Source organism: Ovis canadensis, chromosome 1 (assembly GCF_042477335.2).
Source record: "Ovis canadensis isolate MfBH-ARS-UI-01 breed Bighorn chromosome 1, ARS-UI_OviCan_v2, whole genome shotgun sequence".
Lineage (NCBI taxonomy): Eukaryota > Metazoa > Chordata > Mammalia > Artiodactyla > Bovidae > Ovis > Ovis canadensis.
The window spans coordinates 22305070-22327073 of record NC_091245.1 but is presented as its reverse complement, the minus strand read 5'-3'; the positions used below and the strand labels follow the sequence as shown (position 1 = coordinate 22327073).

The following is a 22004-nucleotide window of genomic DNA, read 5'->3' as shown; positions in this document are numbered from 1 at the left end:
ACACATCCTATTTTCCTTAAGCAATCATGAACTATACTTTATATTGTCATTCTGTAGATTGGTAAATATAAAGCACCCAAAACCATGTCATTTGCATTCTTTTTCTCTTAAAAGTATCTTCACAGTGTCTATGTTAATTAGATTAATAAACAAACATTAATACCAGGTATTAGTTTAATAATTAGTTTAATAGTGAATATTTTCCAGTCCATATGAACCTGAAATTCATCTAGTTTAATTTTTCTTGAATTTAGAATTGTTTGATTTGTAAGTGCTTATTTCTTTTTCTGTCAATTAAATACAGCTCATTGACAAAATAGCCTCAGCAATATTATCTAAAGACACATACTCAAATCTGGACAGAGACTCATAGTTTTTCATTTGAGATTTAAAATGTCTTTTTGACCCCCGCCCCTCCCCCCTTTTTTCTCTCTTGGCTTGCAGTCCCAGTAATTTGCTCATGGCTAGAGTCAGACAGACTGGGCTGTGCATCTCAAGGACATGATAAAAATTAATTTCAGGTTTTTTTCATAGACATGTTTTTGCTTCTCAGACAGGATCAAAGCTCCACAAAAAGTATTTTAACAAGCCAGCTTTTTCCTAATTGCACGTGCAAAAAGAATCAGTTTTCTCCAGAGCCCAAAGAATATCATGGCCATCCAGTGTCAAAAATGTCATTTCTCCTTTTTGTAGTCATAGTTTTATAGCTAGAATTTAAACCAGAGAGTGCTCAAATTGGCTCTGATGACAGGGACAGACTAATAAGCTATTCTTCCAGCAGGAATTGTCTCTCTGGAGAGGTAAAGTCTTCTCTTAAAGCAAAAAGAGCCTGTACAGTATAAAATTAATGGACCTCCCCCCAAACCTAGCCAACGTTCACCATTTCCAAGGGGGTACAGTGGCCTCGGTGTCACAAAAGAAAGTAAGGTGATTCTTTTTTAAGCTCTGGGAATGGAACCTATCCCGGTTTTCCAGGATATACTCCAGTGGGGTGGGGCTGGCACTGTGTGAGGTTCCCATCTGTAAGACAAAGAAAGAGCCAGTGTCCAGCGCTTGTTCTTTCTCAGTGTGGAGGTATCCCTCCCCCAGGTCTCTGATGGTTGGCGGGTGGAACCTCTAGCCTTTCCCTGAAGCCTCTGGCTGGTTGGGGTCCTCTTGTCCATCTGGCACAGGTGCCTTTCTCTAAGCCTGCTCTGAGGAAAAGGTGGGGACTGACTGGAAAAGTCCCTGGACACGTCCCTAACGACTATCAGTATCTGACAGAAAGGATTGCCCTAGGATTTCCCGTTCATCTCCTGTCCCAGGCTGGAAGGGGTAGCATAGCCTGCTCTAAGGCTTCTATTGCCAAATCTTGAAGAGTGGGCATCCTTATGAATTCCCTTCTCATGACCCAAGACATTCCTATGTGATCTGTGTGACAGTTCAGTTCAGTTCAGTTCAATCCAGCCACTCAGTCATGTCCGACTCTTTGTGACCCTATGGACTGCAGCACTCCAGGCTTCCCTGACCATCACTAATTCCAGGAGCTTGCTCAAACTCATGTCCAATGAGTCGGTGATGCCATCCATCTATCTCATCTTCTGTCATCCCCTTCTCCTGCCTTCAGTCTTTCCCAGTGTCAGGGTCTTTTCCAAGGAATCAGTTCTTCTCATCAAGTGGCCAAAGTGTTAGAGTTTCAGCTTTAGCATCAGTCCTTCCGATGAATAGTCAGGACTGATTTCCTTTAGGATTGACTGGTTTGATCTCCTTTCAGTCCAAGGGACTCTCAAGAGTCTTCTCCAACACCACAGTTCAAAAGCATCAATTCTTTGGTGCTTAGTCTTCTTTATAGTCCAACTCTCACATCCATACATGACCACTGGAAAAGGGAATGGCCAACCACTTCAGTATTCTTGCCTTGAGAACCCTATGAATTGTATGAAAAGGCAAAAAGATATGACACTGAAAGATGTGACTGTAACATATGCCAATGGGTCAAAGTTGAAACCCTAAGTGACCTCTCCTGGTTACTCCAGGCTATCCGGTAACAAAAGAAATGGTGAATAGCTGGCAGGAAGGGAATCTGGAGATCAGACTGGCAATGCAACACTTCATATATACCCCAGTTGTTCAGGTTTTAATCAAGAGTGTTTTTAATCTATACCAAACTAGGGTCTGTACTTTAGGTTTGGCCCTGCAAACTGCTGTCAGTAAACAAATCTCCAGTTTAAGGGTTGTTCCTTTTGCTAGACTCCCTCTTGACTCAAATATATGTTCTTCTATACATGTATCAGAAAGCATGTCAAATGAACGTTCTTTGTATATTCAGTTCAGTTCAGTTCAGTCGCTCAGTTGTGTCCGACTCTTCGCAACCCCATGAATCGCAGAATGCCAGGCCTCCCTGTCCATCACCAACTCCCGGAGTTCACTCAGACTCACCTCCATCGAGTCAGTGATGCCATCCAGCCAGCTCATCTTCTGTCATCCCCTTCTCCTCCTGCCCCCAATCCCTCCCAGCATCAGAGTCTTTTCCAATGAGTCAACTCTTCGCATGAGGTGGCCAAAGTATTGGAGTTTCAGCTTTAGCATCATTCCTTCCAAAGAAATCCCAGGGCTGATCTCCTTCAAAATGGATTGGTTGGATCTCCTTGCAGTCTAAGGGACTCTCAAGAGTCTTCTCCAACATCACAGTTCAAAAGCATCAGTTCTTCGGCGCTCAGCTTTCTTCACAGTCCAACTTTCAGATCCATACATGACCACTGGAAAAACCATAGCCTTGACTAGATGGACCTTTGTTGGCCAAGTAATGTTTCGGCTTTTGAATATGCTATCTAGGTTGGTCATCACTTTCCTTCCAAGGAGTAAACGTCTTTTAATTTCATGGCTCTGTAATCATTAGCAAAAAATATATAAAGAAAAGCCAGTTCTCAGGCAAGATACATTGTTGCAATATTAGCAAAGAATTTAAGGAAAGCATGAGCAGGATATAGTGTTGCTTATGGAGATTATATGTTGGTGATTAAAGCAAAAGAATGTGTAAAAGAATGTTCATTTCCTCCTTAAGGGGCCTTGGACTCCTTATCAACCTGCTTAAAGTTAAGTCTCTCACTATTAAACAACTAATAGGTCAAAGCCACAGGAGGAAATACCTCGAGACAAATTAAAACAAAAGCATGGTATGTCAAAACTTATGAGATATGATGAAAGCAATGTTAGGAGGGAAATTTATAACTGCACCCACATACACTGAAAAAAAAGGAAAATCTCAAATGATAATTTAACTGTTCACCTTAAAGACTTAGAAAAAGAAGAGCAAACTAAACCCAAACCTGATAGAAAAAAATAATACAGGTTATAATTGAGATAGATAAAATAGAGAATAAAAAAACAACCAGGTAACTCAACAAAACCAGAAGTTGGCTCTTTGTAAAGATCAATATGATGGCAAAACTTTAGCTAGACTGACTAAAGGAAAAAGGAGAGATGACTCAAGGTAAAAAATTAGAAATGAAAGTGAGGCTATTACTACTGATTTTATATAAGTAAAAAGGATTATAAAAGTATTCTTCTATATTAACAGTTGTATACTAACAAATTAGGTAAAATTGACAGTTTCCTAGAGACACATAATCTGCCAAACTGACTTATGAAGAGATAGAAGATTCAAACAGAACTGTAACTAGTAAGGAGACCAAATCAGTAATCAAAAACCTCCCAAATAATAAAAGCCCAGGTCACATAGTTTCACTGGTGAATTGTATCAAATGTTTAAAGAAGAAATAATACCAATTCTTCTCAAATTCTTGCAAAAAGTTGAAGAGGAATAAACACCTCCTTTCTCATAAGGTCAACATTGCTTCATACCAAAACCAGACAAAGATACCACAACAAAAGAAAGCTGCAGGTCAATATTTCTTATGATTATAGATGCTAAAATCCTTAACAAAATACTAGCAAACAAATTCAATAGTATATCAAGAGGTTTATACATCAGGACCAAATGGGATGTATTCCAGAAATGCAAGGTTGGTTCAAGATGTAAAAATCAATAAGTATAATACACCACATTAATAGAACAAAGGGGGAAAAGCGACATGATCATTCCGATTGATGCAGGAAAAGTTTCTGACAAAATTCAGCACCTTTTAATGATTAAAAACACTCAAAAAATTAGAAAAAGAAGGAAACATCCTCAAAAATTATAAAGCCTACGTAGAAAAAACCCACAGGTAACAACATACTCAATAGTGAAATACTGAAAACTTTTCTGTTGAGATCAGGAAAAATAAAGATGCCAACTTGCATAGGTTTTATTCAACATAGTACTGGAAATTTCAGCCAGAACAATTAGGAAAGAAAAAGAAAAAGAAAGCACTCAAATTGGAAAGAAAGTAGTAAAATTAGCTCTTTGCATATGACAAGATCTTATGTGTAGAAAAATCCTGGAAAAAAAAATTGTTAGAGCTAATAAACTAATTCATCAAAGTTGCAGGATATAAAATCAACATATAAAATCACTTGTATTTCTATATACTTGCAATGAATATCTGAAAAAGAAACTTTTTAAAAGCAATTTACAACAGCATCAAAAGGAATAAAACATTTCTGAAAGAAATTAAAGAAGACAAGTAAATGGAAAGACATTGGATTAAATGGATTGAAACAGTTAACGCTGTTAAGGTGAAAATACTACTGAAAGCAATCAATAGATTCAGTACAATGCCTGTCAAAACTCCAATGATTTTTTTTTTTTTACAGAAACAGAAAAGCTCATACTAAAATCTATATAGAACATCAAAGGACTCCAAATAGCCAAAACTAACTAGAAAAAAAGAACAGAGTTGGAGAATTTATACTTCCTGATTTCAAAACTTACTACAGAGATACAATAATCAAACCACTGTGGTACTGGCATAAGAATAGATGTATAGACAAAAGCGAAAAATAAGAGTATTCAGAAGTAAAGTGAAAGTCGCTCAGTCGTGCCTGACTCTTTGTGACCCCATGGACTATACAGTTCATGTAATTCTCCAGGCCAGAGTACTGGAGTAGCCTTTCCCTTCTCCAGGGGGTATTCCTGACCCAGGAATTGAACTGGGGTCTCCTGCATTATAGGTGGATTCTTTACTAACTGAGCTATGAGGGAAGCCCACTCAGAAGTAAACTCTGATTACATGCATGCCAAGTCACTTCGGTCATATCTGACTCTTTGTGACCCCATGGACTATAGCCCACCAGGCTCCTCTGTCCATGGGATTCTCCAGGCACGACTACTGGAGTGGGCTGCCATGCCCTCCTCTGGGGGATCTTTCTGACCCAGGGATCTTATGTCTCCTGTAATGACAGTTGGGTTCTTTACCACTAGCTCCACCTGGGAAGCCCTATATGGATTACTGATATTCAACAAGGGTATCAAGACAATTTAATGGGGAAAAGACAGTGTTTTCAGGAAATGATGCTGAGAAAACTGGATATCCATATGCAGTAGAATGAAGGTGGACTCATCTTATGCCATATACAAAAAATAACAAAGTAGATCAAAGAGTTAAAAGATAGCTCACAGAATGGCAGAAAATATTCACATATATCAGGATGAAAAAGAACCCCTACAACTCACCAAAAAAAGAATTACAATTTATTCAAAAATAAGCAAGAGACTTCAATAGGCACATCTCCAAAGAAGATAAACAAATGACCAAAAAGCACATGAAAATATGCTCAACATCATTAGTCATTAGAGAAATGTGAATCAAAACCTCACACCTTTAGGATAGTTATGATTAATTTTGTAAAAAGGCAAATAAAAAGCAATAAATGTTGGACAGGGTGTGAGGAAACTGAACTTCTGTGTGTCACTGGTAAATGTGAAAGGGTGCTTGGCAGTTTCTTAAAAAGCTAAACAGAGTTGTCATATGACCCAGTAATCCTTAGGTATATAGCCAAAGGGATTGAAAGAACTCAAACAAATACTGGTAAGGCAATGTACCTTGCAACATACAATTGAGAAACAGTAGAAAGAATAGACGGAGAAGGCAATGACACCCCACTCCAGTACTCTTGCCTGGAAAATCCCATGGACAGAGGAGCCTGGAAGGCTGTAGTCCATGGGGTCACTGAGGGTCGGACATGACTGAGCGACTTCACTTTCACTTTTCACTTTCATGCATTTGAGAAGGAAATGGCAACCCACTCCAGTGTTCTTGCCTGGAGAATCCCAGGGACGGGGGAACCTGGTGGGCTGCCGTCTATGGGGTCGCACAGAGTCAGACACAACTGAAGTGACTTAGCAGCAGTAGCAGAAAGAATAGAAGTGTCCATCAATAGATGAATGGGTATACAAAATGTGGGTGTATGCACGACTGATAAGTTGTTTCAGTCCAGTCTGACTCTGTGCAACCCTAAGGACTGTAGCCTGCAGGCTCCTCTGCCCATGGGATTCTCCAGGCAAGAATACTGGAGTGGGTAAGCCATCCCCTCCTCCAGGGGATCTTCCTGACCCAGGGATGGAATCGACATCTCTTATGTCTCCTGAATTGGCAGAAAGGTTCTTTACCACTAGCACCATCTGAGAAGCTAGATATAATGAAATATTATACAGTTATAAAAAGGAATGGTGTTCTGATAAATGCTACAACATGGATGAAACCTGACAACATTATGTTAAGTAAAAGAAGCCAAACTTAAAAGGAAAAATATTGTATGATTCTACTTATGTGTAGAATTTAGTATAATTCATTCAGTTCATAGAGACAGAAAGATTGAAATTACCAGTGATTCTGGGAAGGCAGAATGCAAAGTTAATCCTTAATGGCTACAGAGTTTGTTTGACACAATGCAAAAATTTTGGAAATATTTAGTTGTAATGGCTGCACATAAGTAAATATAATTAATGCCACTGAATTGCATATTTTAAAATGGTTAAAGTACAAACCTTATATTACATATATTTTACTAATTAAAAAACAAGATGTAATGTATCAAAAATCATTTATGGTAAGTGGATGAACTAAATAGTATATAAATTACATGCCAATAAGTCTTTTATTTTTTTTAATAAAAGGCCTCTATCTGGCAGATTCAGTTTTTGTAGAGGAGTAAAAGTAAAAACAGTATAATAAACTACTGGTTGCTGGTTTCCAGGGGATTATCAGAAGAGAGTGGGAGAAACTACTTCATGGCTAGGGATTCTGCTGCTGAAGCAATGGAAAAACTGAAATTAGACAGAGGTGGTGATTACACAGCACTGAGAATGTACTAAATGCCACCGAAATATGTACTTTTAAATGGTTAATTTTAAAATTTGTGAATTTCACCTCAATAAATTGTTTTTTTCTAAGAACAAATTAGGATAAAGAACATCTAGTGGTAAAGAAGTGGTAAGTTTATCAGACCCAGAAATAAGTATCTGGGATGATTTGCCCACAGGAGTAATTGCTTCAAGTGGCCACCTTGGGGATAGTGTAGTTCGGGGAGGAGACTACTGTAGCAGATAGGGAGTAGTCGACTGCCCCCTCTTCCACCTTTCTGTTCCCTATAAGCTGATCCAGGAAGCATCCTGGAATAAAAATATTAATTTCCTTTTTAAAATATGACACCCAAAACTGAACCCAGTCTGTTCAAGATGGTGATAAAACCAATCCAAAGTTATCCTCATTCCATCCTGCATTCATTCATCCAATCAGTAAGTATTTATTGGGTATCAGTAAGGGCACAAGCCTCTGTTCCAGACTATGGAAAGTATAATGACATAGAATGCCTAGTAACAACCTTCAAGGCATCCTTGATTGGATTGTGTGGGTACCAAACAAATGGAAAAAACACTTATTGGTTAATAAATGTTGACCACAGCTGACACAATTTTTCTGAGTTAAGCTCATACTCTACAGACAGTTGTACGCTCTTCTTTCACACTTTGTTATGTTTTTCTCAGATGATTGAAAAATTTTCATAAACATCATTTTCAATGACTACTACATCTAACCACATGGTTTGCCTAACACTCTTCCTCAAAAGCTGACCTGGAAGATGGTGAAGCTTGCACTCAAGCCAGTACACAGACTTGATAACCGGAAATATTCTACAGCTACTTGGAAACATTGGAAAACAGATCAAATTGAAACATCCCCAGGAAAGTTTGGGGGCTGCTATGTATGGACCAGAGTCTCAACCCAATAATCATCTCTTAAGTTTGTGGTTAACAGCAAAGTCTCTGGAGCCAGACTGCCTGAATGGAGATAAACATGAAAAAATAAGAGTGAGAGATGAGAATAAATCTTCATCCCTTGCTCTTCTTTCTATATCTGATCTCCATGACTTTTTGCAGGGCCCACCCAAGGTGTATCCTCCACAGATAATTAACTCTGGAGGCGTAGGTCTGAGCTCTGCCTTCACCTTCACCCTCCCCCAGGTGGGCGGGGAGATCCTCCCAGACCAAGTTAGGTGCTCAGGAGGGGTCAGCCACAATCAGGAACAGTCAGCAGCCCAGAACCCACTGTACCATGAGTGTCTCTGCACTGAGCCTCACCAGAGCCCTGGGCAGTGTCTCTGGGCCCCTGCAGGTGGTATCTCTGCTCAGCCTGGTTCTGCTTCTGCTCAAGGCGGTACAGTTCTACCTGCGTAGACAGTGGCTGCTCAAAGTATTTCATCAGTTCCCGTCTCCTCCTTCCCACTGGCTCTGTGGGCACAGCTTGAAGGTAGGATGGAGCAGGATGGAGGAGTGGGAGGAAAGGGAGGACTAGGGCTCTAGGGCCTGGGCATAGTCAGTTAGTCCATGGGACAAAGCCTTGCTGTATGACCAGCACATGACCTCACAAAAGAACCCAGCTAACCTCTCAGGTCTTGGCTACTCACCCTGTCCAAGGAGCTCACTCCTCCCGGGACCTGTGCTGGTGTCCACGGGTCTGTCAGACACTGTTCCTTAGGGAGATCTCAGGCTGTTCTGGCAGCCCTGCCTCTTGAGGACAACGACTATTCCTTCCTGAGTCTCCCCACTCTCCAGGCAGAGCACCTTCAGCTGTCCTCACAGAACAGGCTTCCAGATGCTTCCCTGCCCATTCCTCAATCCTCCCCACCCTGCCTGGTCCTGAGCTTGCCTGGGAGCACAGATGTCAGTCTGATGGATCAGCCCTGTGGGTTCACTGTGTGTGGGGACAACAGACAGGAGTCTAAGATGGTGTCAGGTCACAGAAAATGAGGCTCACCTACTCGGTGGTGGTGAAATCAGGTGTAGGCCAAAACCAGCTTGATTTGCTTGAGGCTGAGGGATTTTTCAAGGCTGATGATTTCAATGCAAAAACTAGTAGCTGAATTGCATGAGTGAGATTTCTAGGATGGTGCCAGGTAAGGAGTACTGGCACTTGAGTTGCAACATTAAACAGAATCTGTTTACTTCTTAGCTCCCATCCTCCAAACCCCTGGACTGTGAGCTCTATGGGGGCTGAGGATATGATCCCCATCCTGTTCCCTAGTACCGAGCAGAGCTTGACACAAAGGAATGCTAGGCCCAGAGTGTGTGGAGTGACAGAAAGGAGCTGCTTGCTTGCTGGCGAGGGACAGTGCCTACCAGGGAGTTCTGTTAGCCCTGATTGGAGAGGATGGCACAGAACAAGGAGAGGGGCCACATGGAGAGGGGCTCATTAGTGGCGGTGAACTGAACCAATCTTAGGAGGTAGGGTATTGCAGAGACCTGAAGCTTCTATTTCTCAAAGAAGGAAGCCAAGCAATTTCCAGCAGAGTAGAGCCAAAGACAGAGGAAATAATATCGGCTCCAGAGAGATAACCAAAACTCAGTTTGTTCATGCAAGTTGTTGTACTAGAGACTTCCCACTTATTTATTGATTCAGGGAAATCATTACCTCTTGTTTGATGCAGTTGTCACCTTTCTGAGCTAGGATTTGATATAAGGAACAACTGAAATTTCCTCCGGTGACTTTCTCGTCATACTAATGGTCATTGGATGATACGTAGTTTCAGTAGTAAATGGTTTCTATTTGCATAACTAATATTCCTCAGGGTGTTGAATCATCTCTCAACTTCTGCTGGTCTAACAGATATTGCTTCCCTCTTTTTTACATTTGTTCTGATTCTTTCAGACACTTCCAACCAGAATTTTGTATTAAAACTCTCATCACTCCTACATGTACTCCTTCCTTCTTCGTGAACTTATTGTCCATTGAAACTTTGAAAAGTGAGGCATAATCCCTATGAATATGCTCTATGCTGACTCTGAAAACACAGGGATGAGAGATATTAAAGGGAAGTTTGTCAACATGTTACCCATTGCATTGAGTCTATGGCCGTACCACCCTGAATATGATTGATCTCATCTGATCTCAGAAGCTAAGCAGAGTTAAGCCTGATTAATACTTGGATGGGAGGACATTGAGTTGAAATGTGACAATATAGGCACCTAAGGAGCCTTGGGAACCCTGGAGAGGGACATCTTGGGGTCAACAGGTTTGAGTTTAAATGGAGCTCACCTGGGTATATATCCTTTACATGGGTTTCCTCATTCTTCAGTGAGACTGAATCAAGTAACAATCTCTCCTTTAAACAGATTTGCCTTGAATATTACCTATTGGGTTGGCCAAAAAGTTCCTTTGGGGTTTTTTCTACCATCTTATGGAAAACTCGAACTACCTTTTCGGCCAATCCTATACTTGTAATAGGGCTTTACAGGTGGTGCTAGTGGTAAAGAACCTGCCTGCCAATGCAATAGATGGAAGAGATGTGGGTTCAATTCCTGGGTCAGGAAGATCCGCTGGAGGAGGGCATGACAACCCAGTTCAATATTCTTGCCTGGAGAATCCTGTTGACAGAGAAGCCGGCAGACTCCAGTCCATAAGGTCACAAAGAGTCGGGCATGACTGAAGCGACTTAGCACCCATACAAGCATACTTGTAATAATGTGTAAGTCCTCAGTTGCTTAGTCATGTCTGACTCTTTGGACTGTAGCCCACCAGGCCCCTCTGTCCATGGAATTCTCCAGGCAAGAATTCTGAAGTGGGTTGCCATTTCCTTCTCCAAGGGATCTTCCCAGCCCAGGGATGGAACCCACATCCCTAGCGTCTCTTGCATTCACTGGTGGATTCTTTACTACTAGTGCCACCTGGGAAGCCCCAATAGTGTATAAGGCCAGCCACAAAGTACCACTAACTCGATGGCTGAAACAAAACAATTTAGTGTCTCACAGTTCTAGAGACAGGAGCTTAAAATCAAGTTGGCTCATTTCTTCAGCAGGTTTCAGGACTCTCTCCTGGTAAAGATGGTAAATCATATCTTTTCCACATGTCTCTTTACTTCATCTTCTTTCTCTGAATGTCTGTCTCTGTGTCTGCATTTTCCCTGTTATAATTGGATTTGGGTATAACTAATGACCTCACTTAAACTTAATTTATTGTTGTTATTCAGTCGCTCAGTCATGTCCGACTCTGTGATCACATAGACTGCGGTATGCCAGGCTTCCCTGTCCTTCACTATCTCCCAGAGTTTGCTCAGGCTCATGTCCATTGAGTCAGTGATGCCTATCCAACCATCTTATCCTCTGTTGCCCTCTTCTCCTCCTGCCCTCAGTCTTTCCTGGGATCAGGGTCTTTTCCAGTGAATCAATTCTTCACATCAAGAGGACAAAGTATTAGAGCTTCAGCGTCAGCATCAGTCCTTCCAGTGAATATTCAAGGTTGATTTCCTTTAGGATTGACTGGTTTGATCTCCTTGCTGTCCAAGGGACTCTGAACAGTCTTCTCCAGCATGGTTTAACCAGTAATTCCAATATAAGTCTGCGAAAAACATTGGTACACCATGGAGTCCATTATTAAACATTTATCATGCATCTACTATATGAAAGATTCTAAAGGCAGTTCTGGGTGAGGGCCTAGAAAGGATCCATCTGGAAGCCAAGATTGGGCCTTAGGCCAAGTCACTGCAAGAGACAGGAATCCAGATCAGATCCCAGCTTCTCTGAAGCAATTCCAAAGTCCTAAATAGCTGCTGATAGATCCAGAACTATCTCCATGTTGCTCTCCTGTTGCCAGCACCGCTCCCATCACTGATCCTAAAGGGGACACTTTACTGACTGATCTTGCTCTCTGTTATAGCGCTCAAAGGAAAATGAGCTACAAGAGCTACTGAAAAGGGTAGAGAAATTCCCCTGTGCCTATCCTCGCTGGATGTGGGGGGACAATGTTTACCTTATTGTCTATGACCCTGACTACATGAAGGTGGTCCTGGGGAGATCTGGTGAGTACAAAAGAGGATCCCAGCTGGAGTCTCTTTTCCATTTGTGTACATCCTCCTGGGTCTGAAATTCCAGAAGAGACTGGCAGTTCAGTCATCAATACCCAAACTCACTACCATCCAAACATCCAGCCCATATTCCAGGACAAGAACTTTGTTCACTTACTCTAAAATCGAAACAGCTGGTTGAGGCCACGTATTTTCCTTCTTTCTTCTTTAACCCTATTTAGATAATGTTTGTGTAAATAGCCCCAGATCTAAAAGACAATTTTTTTTATCCACTCTGACTTGCATTTGCCTATCCTGGTCATAGCATGGCTATACCATCGTACATTGCAGGGAAATCACAGGTTTCTGTCTTACCCTGGGGCACTAAACAGAGCCTATATTTCTTGCCCATTCACTGTGTTAGTCTGGTGGGTGTTCTACTGCTGGAACACTGAGTCTGCCTTCCTAGACCGACAGTGATGATCAGGATATAGAGTCAGGGATGGGAAGCAAGTGGAAGGTAGCTTGAGACAGACTGCCATCTGACAAGCATCAGGAAGGGAAGGCAACCAATGGTCTGGAACACAGTTACTCTGGGGGCTGCTTGCCTTGTTTGGTCCAGTCCACTCTCCTGTTATGCTTTCCTTACCTTTCAGATCCTAAGTCTAATGATGTCTGCAGATTCTTGGCCCCCTGGATTGGTAAGTACATCTAAACTAGTACTCTGTTACATTCCCAGTTAGGTTTACCAACAGTTGACTTTCTGACTCACAGAGAATAACAGGTGCCAAGCACCCTGTCATAATCCTCATCTCTGAATCAAGCCTCATTTCTTTTCTTCCAATGAAACCCTCATTCTTCATAATGGTGTAGAGAGCCCTCCTGAAGTTCAGCCTCTTCCATATCGCTTCTCAGTCCTTTCCAATGTTTGCAGTGTGACTTCTAGATAAGTCCTTTATGGCCTGTTCCCCTACCTTTATTGACCTCTATCTCATTCAAATCCTATGGACAGACATATTGGAAATTCACATTCCTGAAATATACTATACATATATATTATATTCTATATACACAAATAGAAAATATGGCCTTTTCTACCTTCATCCATGATGTGCCTTCTCCTGACACCCTTGGTTCCCAAGTTGTACCCAGTTGCCCCTCTGATCCAGGCTCCCTGACCCCTATACACAGCCATCTGTGGTCCAGGGACAGGTTTGCTGCTGTTGGAGGGGGAGACATGGTTCCAGCACCGGCGGATGCTGACCCCAGCCTTCCATCATGACATCCTGAAGCCCTACCTGGGTCTCATGGCCGACTCTGTCCGAGGGATGCTGGTGAGTTCATCCCTGGTCACCTGTACCTGCTCACATCTAGCACAGCTGGCAAAGTCCACTCTCAGATACTTGTGTCCTTCACACGTCAATCAGACACAGCCTCCCAGAATGATATATTCAGAACTTAATATGAGACAGCCCTCTCCAAACCTGGGTTGGACTGAGGAGCATGCAGGCATCAGCTTGGATACACAATTTGCTCCTCAACAAGAGAAAACAGACCCTTGGTGTATTCAGGGTCTACTCTTCTCCCATCTCCACATCTTCAACACAGTGGAATACAGCAGGGGTCATGCCCCTTGAAAGCAGCCCAAGCTGCCCCTGGCTGGCCTGGGCAATGACAGCTTCAGGGGTAGGGTAAACATCCCAGGATGCCACTCAAGCAGTCTCTGGCATGGGGCCCAGGAGTCTTGCATGGAGTTGAACTCTTCATGGGAGAATATGGGACAAAGTCTACATTCACAGAGCTGAGTCCTGTTGCATGAGCACCAGTTAGGATTTTGATTTCTCACCAGTTGGTCTCAGCGGATGCTTAATGAATGAAAGGAAAGGATGTCTCCGATGTCCCTTTCTTGAGGGCACAGGTACTGTACTCTTACGCTCTATCTTGCCTTGAGAAATTTGCTTACCAGTCTTGGACATCACCTGATCAGGTCCAATATCAGAACACAAAATATCCCCCCATGTCTCCGGAGAAACTGCATTTTGGCCTTCAAAAAGTTGTTTATCATCATAAATTATTTATAAAATTCAGAACTAATTCAGAATATTATGAGAGAATATGAATAATTATATAGCAAAGATTCTGAGAAAATAAGCATCACTTTACACACACCTGTGTGCTACAGCCCCCAGTTGCTAAAACATAACCACTTAGAAACTGAGGAAATCTCATCTGATGGTGTGGAGACAGAAAGAAAGCCTGGCCATGGCAGCACAGGCCTTCTGGGGGAGCAGAGCAAGGTCCATGTCACCCTCCCTCCACAGGACAAGTGGGAGGAGTTCATCAGCCAGGACTCATCTCTGGAGATCCTTGGAGACATCTCCTTGATGACCTTGGACACCATCATGAAGTGTGCCTTCAGCCATCAGGGCAGCGTCAGGAATGACAGGTCAGTGACAGCCTTTCAAGAGCAGGGTCCTGTTCTCACCAGCTGGGGAGGACTTACCTGAGAGGCAGGAAGAGCAGCAGGGATGCTTATCAGCACAAAAAGTAACATTCTGCAGAGAGACATGGACCACAGTTAAGTCCATGATCACAACAAAGGGAGAAGCCTGGGCCCTCAGGATACCTGTAAATACTGAGGGCTTCAGAGGCTGAAGCAGAAATGGCAATGCTTCAGTGCTGCCTGTCCCCACTGACTGAGGAATCCTCCACCCAGAGATCCACTCCCTCTCCAGGTTAGAGGTTCCTTCAACTCCGGTCTCTTCTGTACCCTCTCCCTTCAGGAACTCCCAGTCCTACATTCAGGCCATTAAGAACCTCAACAGTATGCTTTTTTCCCGATTGAGGAATGTTTTCTACCAGAACGACCTCATCTACAGGCTGACCCCTGAAGGCCGCTGGAACCACCAGGCCTGCCAGCTTGCCCATCAATACACAGGTTCTTCTCTTCATGGGCTGCTCCCCAATCTTCATCAGGCTCATGTGAAAGGGCCTGACCTTGACCTTTCAGGCAGAGCCCAGACCCCTGCTTCCTCTTCAGGAGATGGCACACACCCGCCTGCTACAGGGACTGGGAACCCAGAGGTCGGGGTGTCAGGTGTTGAACAGGGAGTTACAGGAGTCACCAGGTTGGTGATGCCTGAGTGAGACCCCTCCCAGCAGCATTCAGGCAGAGCCCCCCGGGCTGTGCTAGAGTCGGGATTCCCGTCTGGAGTAGACTATGTTGGAACTCTAATCCCTGACATGCTCAGCCAGTCCCAACCTCACCCTCATTCACCTGGCACCCAGACTGGGCCTGAAGGGCAGAGAGGCTTATGGTGGGTGCAGACTCTGAACCACCCAGAGTCCTCAGCTCTGGCTGGGAACCACTGCTCTGGGACAGATGCAGTGATCAAGGAGAGGAAGGCTCACCTGCAGAAGGAGGGAGAGCTGGAGAAGGTGAGGAGCAGGAGGCACTTGGACTTCCTGGACATCCTCCTCTTTGCTAGAGTGAGTGTGGGCAGGAGAGGCCTGAGCCTTTGGGCAGAAGCACACAGGAAGGGCATACCTGCAGTCTAGCCCTGCCTCCACAGATGGAGAATGGGAGCAGCTTGTCTGACGAGGACCTCCGTGCCGAGGTGGACACATTCATGTTTGGGGGCCATGACACCACAGCCAGTGGCATCTCCTGGATCCTCTATGCTCTAGCCTCCCACCCTGAGCATCAGCAGAGGTGTCGGGAAGAGATCTTGAGCCTCCTGGGGGATGGCGCCTCCATCACCTGGTGAGTGTCCTGGAGATGGAAGAACCCTATCCTACCTGAACTCGAAAGAATCCATGGTTGTCCAGTCCTGCCTGCCCTCAGATGGGCTTCCTTTCAGGGACCATCTGGACCAGATGCCCTACACCACCATGTGCATCAAGGAGGCACTGAGACTCTATCCACCAGTACCAGCCATCAGCAGAGAGCTGAGCAAGCCCATCACCTTCCCTGATGGACGCTCCTTACCTGCAGGTATGAACTTCACCTCACCACTCAGCTAAGCACTCTGTAGGACCACGTGGTAAACCAGAAATCCACATGTGCTTTCCCAGTTGTGGAATGACATGACTATTGTATCTACCTTAAGGTAACTATTTACTCTGTAGTTAGGATAAGGTGTGTGAAATGCTTGACACAGAACTTGAACACAGCAAAAGCTCAAGGGGAAAATGCTCACTTCTGAATGTGGTCGTGTAATGGAGCTTGAAATTCTAATTCTTTGAGATGTGAAGGCTTCAGAGAAAAGCAGACAGAAGCAGCAGGAGGCATGGTTCTTCCATATGGTGTCTAAGTAAAGGAGGGAGCTCAGAGACTCCACTGCCATGGCTCAGATGGTTCAGTCTCTGAGGAGCCCTCTGATGGATGGCAGAGAACAGCTGATGATGAGGTCTGAGAGCCCTGCCATGGCTGGAGGCCACCCACTGGCTCACTTCATAGTGGGTCTGAATCCCAGCACTGTTTCCTCCTAGTTGTGGGATCATAGACCCATCCCTTAACCTCTCTGAGGCTCAGGTACTTCATCTGCACCTGAGGTTATGAGTGTCTTCCTTAAGGGCTTTGTGAGGGTTGAGTTAATTCACATTCCCCAAGGGTCAGGATGGCACTTTATAAATGTGAATTGTCATATGATTTGGTCCCAAAGGTAAGCCTCTAATTCTCTTTTTCTTTTTAACTTTTTATTTTATATTGGAGTATAGCTGATTGACAATGTTGTGACAGTTTCAGGTTGATAGCAAATAGACTCAGTCATACATATATATGTATCAATTCTCCCCAAAACTCCCATCCCACCAAGGCTGCCATGTAACATTGAACAGAGTTCCCTGTATAAGCCTTCTTTTACATGGTTACCTACTCCTAATCCGTGCTCATGTGCTTTGTCATGCCCAGCCCATCTGCCTTGCAAGAGCATCATTTCATTCAGAGTGATGGAGGGTGGTTCTCATGGTGGCTCCCAGGATTTTTGTGCTGACACCTGCCCCCTGTTCCATGGGGACCATCAGGCTTTTCTCTCTCCTCCCTTTCCCACAGGAATCAAAGTTGCCCTCTCCATTTATGGACTTCACCACAACCCAAAGGTGTGGCCGAATCCAGAGGTACAATGCCCATGAAAGAAGGGGATGGGATGCTCTCTCCACACCAACCCCTCCTCCTGCTCCTGCTCTGAGAGTCTTGTCCCCTGGTGGATTGGGCAAGAAGTTTGACCCCACCTGTCCTGGCCCTGGTGCTCTCTCTGCAGGTGTTTGACCCATCTCGGTTTGCACTGGGTTCTAATCAACACAGCCATGCTTTCCTGCCCTTCTCAGGAGGATCCAGGTGAGGCCTCTGTACTTGGGACAGTGGGTGTCATTGGGTGCCACTCGATGTGTGTGACTGTCTACATTTACATGTGGTGCATGTAGTTATGCCTTTTATGTTGGTGAGTTGGGATAGAAGTGTGTGTCTTTTGTCCAAAAGACAAATGGCTATTAGAGCAGACCACAGACTACCCACAGCTCTTTCTCAATGGCTGGCAACATTTTAGTGTTGTTTAGAAGTTTAGTGTATTGTAATGTTTTCCTCACTGCAAGATGATGATGCTACAAAACGAGGATTACTCACTAAATATTAAATTTCATGTCATCCATTTCAGTTGTCAAAATTTAAAGGGTGGATTTTTAAATTCTACATCTTCTCAGTTACACCTTTTCTACTTACATCCCCATTCTCCATCTGGTTTAATCTTGAGTAGTTTGCATGTTTCCATTTTCAGACGCCCTACCTGTCTCAACTATTGAAGCCATACACTGGAAAAGTTATGGCAGCCTTTCAAGAAAGTTTGATACGAATGTGCCTCACTTTGTCTTGTGGTCTGTCCGAAAGACATCTTGACAGCAATACTAATGTCTGAAACACGTGACAATTTCCCCAGTTGTCAAAACTTTTCCTGTGATCTGGGATTTTTTTTCATGATACCATACTTTGAGTCCAATAGTCCAAGCTGGCAAAAGTATAGAAAGGAGACAGTCAAGTGCTTTTGAGAGAAAAATCGACTAATTTGAATAGGACATATGCATTTTAAAAGTTCCTGGCATGTAAAACATAGAGCATATTTGAAAGAGCTGTGAGCTGGGCAAAAGTACTCTCTATCAGCTGCTTGGAAAATCCTCCCAGGCTGCTAGAATCCTGCGCTGAAATACTAGTTTCCATAAACTTTGAGCTTCTTAGTAGAAACAAGTTTTTTTCTGAATCTACAATTCTGTGAAATTTTCAGTTAGTGAATCAACCTTCCCAGAACAGGTTTGAGTCAAACTGTCTTCCAGAATTTGCTCTAGGATTTGGTTTGTGCCAGGATCCAGTTCTTCCTTGTAGACATGTCTACATGTCCTGTGGTTGCCATTCAAGGATAAGAAGTACTAGGCAGCTTGATTCCTAGGTCAGAATTAATATTTACTTTTACTCCATCTTTTAAAAATTCAATTAACTTTATTTAAATAGAAAACTATTGAGCCTGTCTCTGTGTGTTGAATCCTAGGCTAGGAATTGGGGACATTGAGACAAAATATTTTGTCCCTAACTTCAAGAGCTCACCATCAAGAAACAAATACTCTGGCATTTCCCTGATGGACTCATGGTTAGAACTCTGTTTTCATTGCAGAGGGCCCAGATTCAATCCTTGGTTGGGGAACTAAAACCCCATGAGCCACATGGCATGGTCAAAGAAACAAACAAACAAAAACAAACCAAAAAAACCACCTCTATTCAAGACAGACGTCATTCCTTCTTTCTTTGACTCACTCACTCACTCATTCATTCATTCATTGAGCAGACTGTGGAAGGTTCCATGTTCCTGGCACCATCCTGGGACAGGACACAAGTGATGTGTTCTTGGGTTAATACTAATGGTATTTGGGGTCCAGGGAAGAAAGAGTGTTGTCAGCAGAGGGGTGAGGACAGGTGTTCACTGGATTGAGCCTTGAGCCTGTGGTTGAAAGAGGTGTGGGGAAGGGATCTTAAGAGGAGCTAAGTGAGGAAGAGAAGCTGGACAGATCCCAGATGAGTGAGGAACAATCCAGAGAGGGTTGTGATGCAGCTGAAGAACTGGGAATTTTCCTGCCTGTGATGGGGAACATAGCAGGCCTGGAGATGCTGCAGCTTTAGAAGATGAAGAAGAGGTAGGGAGACCGAAAAGGACAGCTGAGGAGCCCAAGGGATGGTTAGAGGGTCATTTCTGGATTAGAATGAGAAGGTTCCAGAGGCACATTGACTGAGGAGCTGAGGGGACACAGGAGGCCAGTTCATCAACTGGGAGGCAAATGATCCAGCAGGTTCAGGGTCGCTAACCTGTGACCTCTCCAGGAAATCTCCCTGTTGCCATTTAGACTTCCTTAGACAACCCTGTCTTGTCCTGTCTGGAGATTCAGGTCCCTGTGTTTCCCCATATATGACAAGGACCTCAGAGTATGGCCTACCCTACCCCCTACACTGCCCTGCCCAACCTGAGACCAGAAACTGCCTGTGGGCCAGTGAACAAAGTTCTAATTCACATTTCCTGATTCACTTGACTTGACTCTGTGACTTAGGAGTGCTGACCCTTGCCAACAGGATTTTCTGGTGAGAGAAGTAGGAGTTAGGAGTCCTTAGAGAGGTGGACTTTGTCAGAGGTCACAGGGAGAGGGTGAACCAAGGCTTGGGTGGCAAGTTTAGTGTGACTAGTAAGAAAGGGATCAGGGCTTGGCCACATGGAAGACAGCACTGAATATCCTGTTTCTGGTCAGTGGCCAATGCCTACCCAGATCAGAACAGGATCTGAGACCACTTCTCATTTCATTTTCCCTCCTGGGCGCAGGAACTGCATCGGGAAGCGATTTGCCATGAATGAGTTGAAGGTGGCCTTGGCCCTGACCTTGCTTCGCTTTGAGCTGTCACCGGATCCCTCCAGGGTTCCCTGCCTCATACCAGAAATTATATTGAAGCCCAAGAATGGGATCCACCTGCATCTCAAGAGTCTCACTTAAGATCTGCAAGGACAAGGACAAGTTCTGAGGGACTCTTTCCTGCCATCTTATCTTTGTATTGCTCCCCTCTGCCTGCCTCTCTGCCGACTTCCCTCTTTCCACCTGCTTGGCTGCCAGTTGATCTCATCTGTCTCCTGCTCATCAGACTCTCTCACACATTCTCAGGCTTCTTACCTCTTTTTTGCTCCCTTCTCCTACTCACCTGTATCTCTGACTGTCCACTTAACTCTCCATCACCTGCCCTACTCCAGCCTGTATTGCTTCTCCCTGTCTTTTTTTTCCTTTCTGCCTGTCTGCCCTTTATTAGTGTCTTCTTTCTGCTACAAGAATTTACCATGAATATAGTGACATATGACAACATAAAATTATAATCTTATAGTTTAGGAGATCACAAATCTGAAATTGATTTAACTCAGCCTCAACCAAGGTGTTGAGGAACTCAAGGGAGAATCTCTCTTTGTGCATTCTCAGCTTCTAGAACTTTGCTCTTTGGCTCTTCATTGAGTGGATTAAGCTCCCCAAGATTATGAAGGGAATCTCCTTTTCTTACATTCAATGGATTGTAAATGTTAACTATATCCTCAAAATCTTCACAACAGCTAGACTTTGGTTTAATTGATTACCTGGATCTACAGCCTATTCAAATTGACACATAAAAGCAGACAATACATCCCACCCCTTCCACCTGGCATTCCTATATATCCCTTTAAACCATACTTAATCTGCAAATAAAGTCATACTTCTGCCAATGATCCTATGTGTAATTGAAAGATGCTTCACTCTTTCCACTCAAGACAATGGAAAGTCATTAGTTGGTGGTCACTCTTCTCCCTGATATCCTGGAATTTAATGCTGTGTGGTTAACTGTTATTAATATATCTCATGTTATATGTGAAGGGAGAGAGAAGGAAGAAAAAAAATCTGATACAAATGTGTACCCATAGTCATATTCATAACAAAATAAGGAAGAAATACTCATAATAATTACTGCCCTCATTTCTGCAACTGGTCACGTGGTCAAGGAAGTGAAAATGTTAGTTGCTCAGTCATTTTCAACTGCTTGTGACCCCATGGACTGTAGCCCACCAGGCTCCCCTGTCCATGGAATTCTCCAGGCAAGAATACTGGAGTGGGTAGCTATTCCCTTCTGCAGAGAATCTTCTTGACCCAGGGATTGAACCCAGGTCTCCTGCGTTGCAAGCAAATTCTTTATATATGGTCATAACTACCTTCTTCCACCATCCTCTCCATGTTGTTTTTGCCCTCAGAAAGCACATCAGCTGATCATGGTTCTTCACCTGGTGAGATGACTTAAAGCTTTATTCTTTAAAGAGCTGAGCCATAACTAGCCTGCCTGAATTGCACTATGGCATTTTTCTATTTACATTAATGAGCAGGCATGATATTGGGTTGGCCAATAAGTTCATTCAGATTTTTCCATAAAATGGAATGGAAAAACCCTAATGAACTTTTTGGGCAACCCAGTAGTTTCAAAGGGTCACCCAAAGTATCACCTCTATTCTGGACATACTCCTCTTTACCTTCATTAGCAAGGAACCTACCAATTTCACTTTGGTATTCAGTATCAATCCAGTATAGAAACTGCCTTTGATACAAAGGCACAAGGAGACTAAAGTGGCCAGATGACAGTCTTAATTTCAGTTCAGTGTTACCATTGTTGTGTTTCTGAGTAGAAGCCTCTCTCCCTTTAGAACTAAGACATCTAGGCTAATGGAAAATTAGGTTGCAGGGACAAAAAGCAAACATCTTGCTAATACAATCAC

At 43.5% G+C, this 22004-nt stretch overlaps 1 protein-coding gene across 2 annotated transcripts; it reads left to right on the top strand.

The window, feature by feature from the left end:
* Nucleotides 1-8477: 8477 nt before the first annotated feature.
* LOC138440848 (cytochrome P450 4A11-like) lies at nucleotides 8478-20972 on the top strand. 2 transcript variants are annotated; one of them, XM_069590888.1, is made up of 12 exons: nucleotides 8478-8672; nucleotides 12075-12216; nucleotides 12858-12902; nucleotides 13408-13535; nucleotides 14523-14647; nucleotides 14985-15139; nucleotides 15584-15690; nucleotides 15774-15964; nucleotides 16062-16195; nucleotides 17255-17319; nucleotides 17463-17539; nucleotides 20052-20972. In XM_069590888.1, exons 1-12 carry the CDS (start codon nucleotides 8478-8480, stop codon nucleotides 20218-20220), a joined length of 1533 nt encoding a protein of 510 aa, XP_069446989.1. In that variant the 3' UTR covers nucleotides 20221-20972. The 2 variants fall into 2 exon arrangements, with proteins under 2 accessions (XP_069446989.1, XP_069446995.1); XM_069590894.1 differs by having other exon boundaries at nucleotides 15081-15139; nucleotides 20052-20253.
* Nucleotides 20973-22004: the final 1032 nt, after the last annotated feature.